A 4,501-nucleotide genomic window follows, 5' to 3' on the forward strand; every position below is an offset into this window, starting at 1 on the left:
AAGAGAAGCCAGGATAGGAGAGATATGACCTCTCTTTCATTTTCATCAGAACTCTGGCTGCAGCATTTTGGATCAGCTAAAGTTTGTGGACTTCCTGATAGTAAAGAATTACAATAGTCCAACCTTGAAGTAACAAATGCATTGACTAGTTTCTCAGCATCACCCCTGGACAGGAGATTTCTAATTTTTGCAATATTGCACAGATGAAAGAAGGACATTCTAAAAACCTCTTTGATATGGGATTTAAATGACAGGTCCTGATCAAAAATAACACCAAGATTTTTTATTTTATTATCTGAGATCAGTTTAATCCCATCCAAATGAAGTGACTGAATAATCAACTTATTTTTCAAAGACTCTGGTCCAAAGACTATAACTTCTGTTTTGTCTGCATTCAGGAGCAGAAAGTTAAGTCATCCAGTTTTTTTTTTTTTATCTTCAAGACATGTCTGTAATCTATGTCATGAATACCCTACCCATCTCTGTTTACAAAAACAATCCACCTTAGAAGACTTGATTCATTCAAAGGCTTCACCAGATCTGCTGCAAGAGAAACTGCTACTGAATATCCTCCCTGCCTACAGCTATTGACAAATAAAACAACTCACATGCAGTGGTGGTGCAGGGGTTAAGGACACTCCCCCATGTGCAGAGGCCTAGTCCTAAAACCCGCCATTACAGGTTGGAATCCCTGCCAAGTGACCATTGCTGCATATCTTCCGCCTCTCTCTAATCCCATTACCTTTTTGTCTGTTTTAGGAAAAAAAAATGACAATAAAGCCCGTTAGAAACTAAAAGAATTATCATTTCGTAAAAGTAAAAAACAAATCCACTGGACTTGGTTTCCAAGATTTGAAGACGTTTTGCCACCTCTCCAGGAAGCTTTCTCAATTCAATGTCTGGATCCGCAGTGAGTTTGAGTCTCACATAGACATCTTGTCTATATGAAGACTCAAACTCACTGGCCTCCCTCTTATTTATCTTGTACATCAACAATGTTGAAAAAAATCCTCTGATGCTACTATGCATTGTTATGCTGATGATACCATCATTTATTGCTTTAGGTCATCTCTTGAACAGGTGATTTAGTCCATACAGAAAGCCTTTGTTGCCTCAAAGGGGAACACCATTTTTATTATATTGGCCCCTTGATTTTACGTTATTACATCATGTTCTACTCACCCATATTAGTTTTGTGTCATTTGGTGCTGTTCCGAAGATATTCGGTTTTGTTATATCAAAGTAACGTCTTCCTATGGGCAACGAGTTGAAGGCAAACTAAACTGTTCATAATGTATCATTTATGGTACGCCAGCATTCATAACATGTAGGCGAATCAGTGAGTTTGAGTCTTACCTAGACATCTTGTCTAGATAAGACTCAAACTCACTGCGGATCCAGACATTGAATTGAGAAAGCTTCCTGGAGAGGTGGCGAAATGTCTTCAAATCTTGGAAACCAAGTCCCGTGGATTTTTTTTTTTAACTTTTATGGAATGACTGTGACCTGGATGACTGAGCATCTTCATCAGGATAAAATAATTATCGTAACATATGCAACAACTCATTGACAGCATGTGTTACATACATTTTTAACTGTCATTTGAGATCAATAAATTATTTGCGAATTAAATAATGATAATGAAAAAAAATCACACATATGGATTTTAGATATCCTAGGACTGAAAACAGTTCTTAAGTGGTCTGAAAATTATATTTTTGGGGGAGGTGGGTAAAGAAATAGATATAATCTGTCACACTTGTATTTACTACATATATTAGGCTTGCTGGCTGTTATAATTGATGCTGCTGCACTCTGCTGTCTTTTTCTGTGAAGCTGATTATTAAAAAACATACTTGGTAATTTTATTAGTTTTAAAAGATTATACTTGGCTGATATTATTAACCATACATTATTATTTTGTGGGAAATTTTCCAATGTTAGTGCACTCATCCCTTGCGTAACTATTTGTGGTAGGTAGTGAAAGTAATGTAGGAAAAGAGTTTGAGACAAAGATAAAAAATACAAAGATAAAACAAGATAATAAAAGACACTTGACATACTTAGTCAAAATAGATTCCTGGTCTGTTTATAACTTTAGCAACTGCTGCCAGATAACAGGTAAAAGGGCTATTGTATAAAGCTCAGTAATCATGGTACAAAAGTTAATGATTGTACATATAAACACCCATATATATTCAAGACATCTTAGGACAAAAAAACCCATCTCAGGCTGAGAAGTAAGTTAAGAAGTAAGTGGTTTTCTAGTAGACATGAATAAGAAATGGGGAATAACTCTTTACACTTGCATTTGATATAACTATTTTCCTGCTTTCCAGTTTGAAGATAAAACTAATATGTTCATCTAGATTGTTAAAAATAAAGGTGGCTTTTCTGAAACATTACATAACTCTGCTTTACAGACATGCTTAGCCATATACCTGTGTTTTTGGGTTTTTTTCTGATCTTCGGGCATGCATCCTTTGCTGATGTCTTCCCGCTAGAAGGTAAATTTTGCTTTCAGGTATATAACATTTCCTCTTGCATGTTTTCCTGTATGTCTTTTGAAATCTGACTGTATTTTCAGGAAAAAATGAGACTGACTTCAAAGAGGACTTAGAAATCATCACCCAGACAAATTTTGAACAGTTGCGGACAGTGAGTGACAGATTCAAATTCGTTGCCCGGAGCTGTAAAGAAATCCTGGATAAATATGGTGAACGAGAAGGTAGGCATGCTTTATGTGATAAGATGTTGTTCTATACAGAACTTTAAACAAATCAATATTTTCATGCACCCAAATGGAATAAATAGATTTAGTTAATTTAGGATTCAGTAATTTCCAAAGCATATCTGTACTACAGGCAGTAGGCCAAAGCCACAAATAAGAAAATCTCTGTATTCATGAGTCATTGGGTCTAATTTATTGAAATGTCTACAGATGGGATATACTACCTGACCACTAATAATGGGATGAAGTATCAGACTTTCTGTGACATGAACACTGCTGGAGGTGGCTGGACTCTGGTGGCCAGTGTTCATGAAAACAGCATTATTGGAAAATGCAGTGTGGGGGATCGATGGTCGAGTCAGCAGGGAAACGATCCAAACCTGCCAGATGGTGATGGAAACTGGTCCAACAGAAACACCTTTGGTCTAGTAGAGAGCGCCACGTCTGATGATTACAAGGTATGCAGGTCAAACTGGAAAACAGGTACCTTGGAAAGCATGTTTGATATATTCATCATAATCTGGTCTCTCATTTGGTGCGGACAGTCACAGTAAGTGTGATTTTTGTAAAATCTGACCTGAGTTAGATTACCCTATAATGTTTTAATGGACTCTTGTGGCTATTAAAAAGCCCCCAACTGGCATTACAAGAATTAAACACAAGATAATAAAAAATATATGACAGTCATCACAACACATAGCAATAGATATTTTTGAACTAGAAGGAAAAAATAAAAAAAATCTTAAAAGTGTGTTGTACATTGTGCCTGAATCAGAAAATTTTAATGAATTGCTTTAAACAGTCTCTTTGAAAGGAGACTGTCTCTAAAGCTCTCTTCAAAAGTGGACTCTAATCAGTGTTGTTTTTCACAGCAATCTTAGATTTTGTCTTAGTCTTCAGGACGAAATCTAATATTAGTCTTAGTCACATTTTAATCATTACAATATGTGATAGTTTTAGTTGGTTTTAGTTGACTAAAACTTAAAAAGGTTTTTGTCTAGTTTTAGTCATTTTTTTGTTGCAAAGAAAGTGAACCTTTACAATTTGGAGTAACAACCACATTTACCAGACTGACAGCTCTAGCATAGATACTACAATAGCTGGGTATAGAATGCTGCCATGCAATTCATCATTGCTGTTGGGCAGAAAACTTTGATTTATGGAATTCAAATAAACTTTTTTTATGAATGAAGGCTCTTCTCTATAAAAAAAAGTGTCTCACAAAGCTGTGAAAATAGCAGATCTATTTCAACACATAATATTGGTTAATTTAGTAGACAGACAAGCTAACAAAACGTACAATAAAGGAATGGTTTTAGACATACAAGAATTCCATCCCAAAGCAATCACGTCCTGATCTACTATGAATTATGCATTACACATAGATCAATACAATCTTCATTTTTGCAAAAAAGCAAATAACAAAAGCATTCTTCTCTCTACTTTGGCAATTTTGGCTTTATTTCTGAGAATCTACCACTTACTTACTGCTGCTTAGGGGTCAAAGCAGATTTAAATTCACACGGTTTTGATTTATAAAAAACAGACAGAACCTACATAATTGCCTTGTAATGCCACGGCAATCCAGACCTAAACTGAATGAATATGTTAACTAAAATGTTTACATATTAAAAAGAAACATAGAAAATGTTTTAATGACAATACAAGGAAAGATTTACATCTTATTTAAATAAATAGAAATGAAAACAATGAGAGAGAAATTGTCATGATCGGTTCTCTAATGGAGACCCAAAGATGCAGAACACCACT

General features: G+C 35.2%; 1 protein-coding gene across 1 annotated transcript in view; it reads left to right on the plus strand.

The window, feature by feature from the left end:
* Nucleotides 1-2,425: 2,425 nt before the first annotated feature.
* LOC107099090 (intelectin-like) overlaps nt 2,426-4,501 on the plus strand; it is a gene marked incomplete at its 3' end in the record, with an annotated part of 6,567 nt that continues 4,491 nt past the window's right edge. The window contains exons 1-3 of the mRNA XM_015397062.1: nt 2,426-2,507; nt 2,588-2,728; nt 2,942-3,189. Coding sequence (XP_015252548.1) covers nt 2,426-2,507; nt 2,588-2,728; nt 2,942-3,189 — 471 coding nt within the window. The remainder of the gene's footprint in view (nt 2,508-2,587; nt 2,729-2,941; nt 3,190-4,501) is intronic.

Source organism: Cyprinodon variegatus, unplaced genomic scaffold, assembly GCF_000732505.1.
Source record: "Cyprinodon variegatus isolate N-32 unplaced genomic scaffold, C_variegatus-1.0 Scaffold837, whole genome shotgun sequence".
NCBI lineage: Eukaryota > Metazoa > Chordata > Actinopteri > Cyprinodontiformes > Cyprinodontidae > Cyprinodon > Cyprinodon variegatus.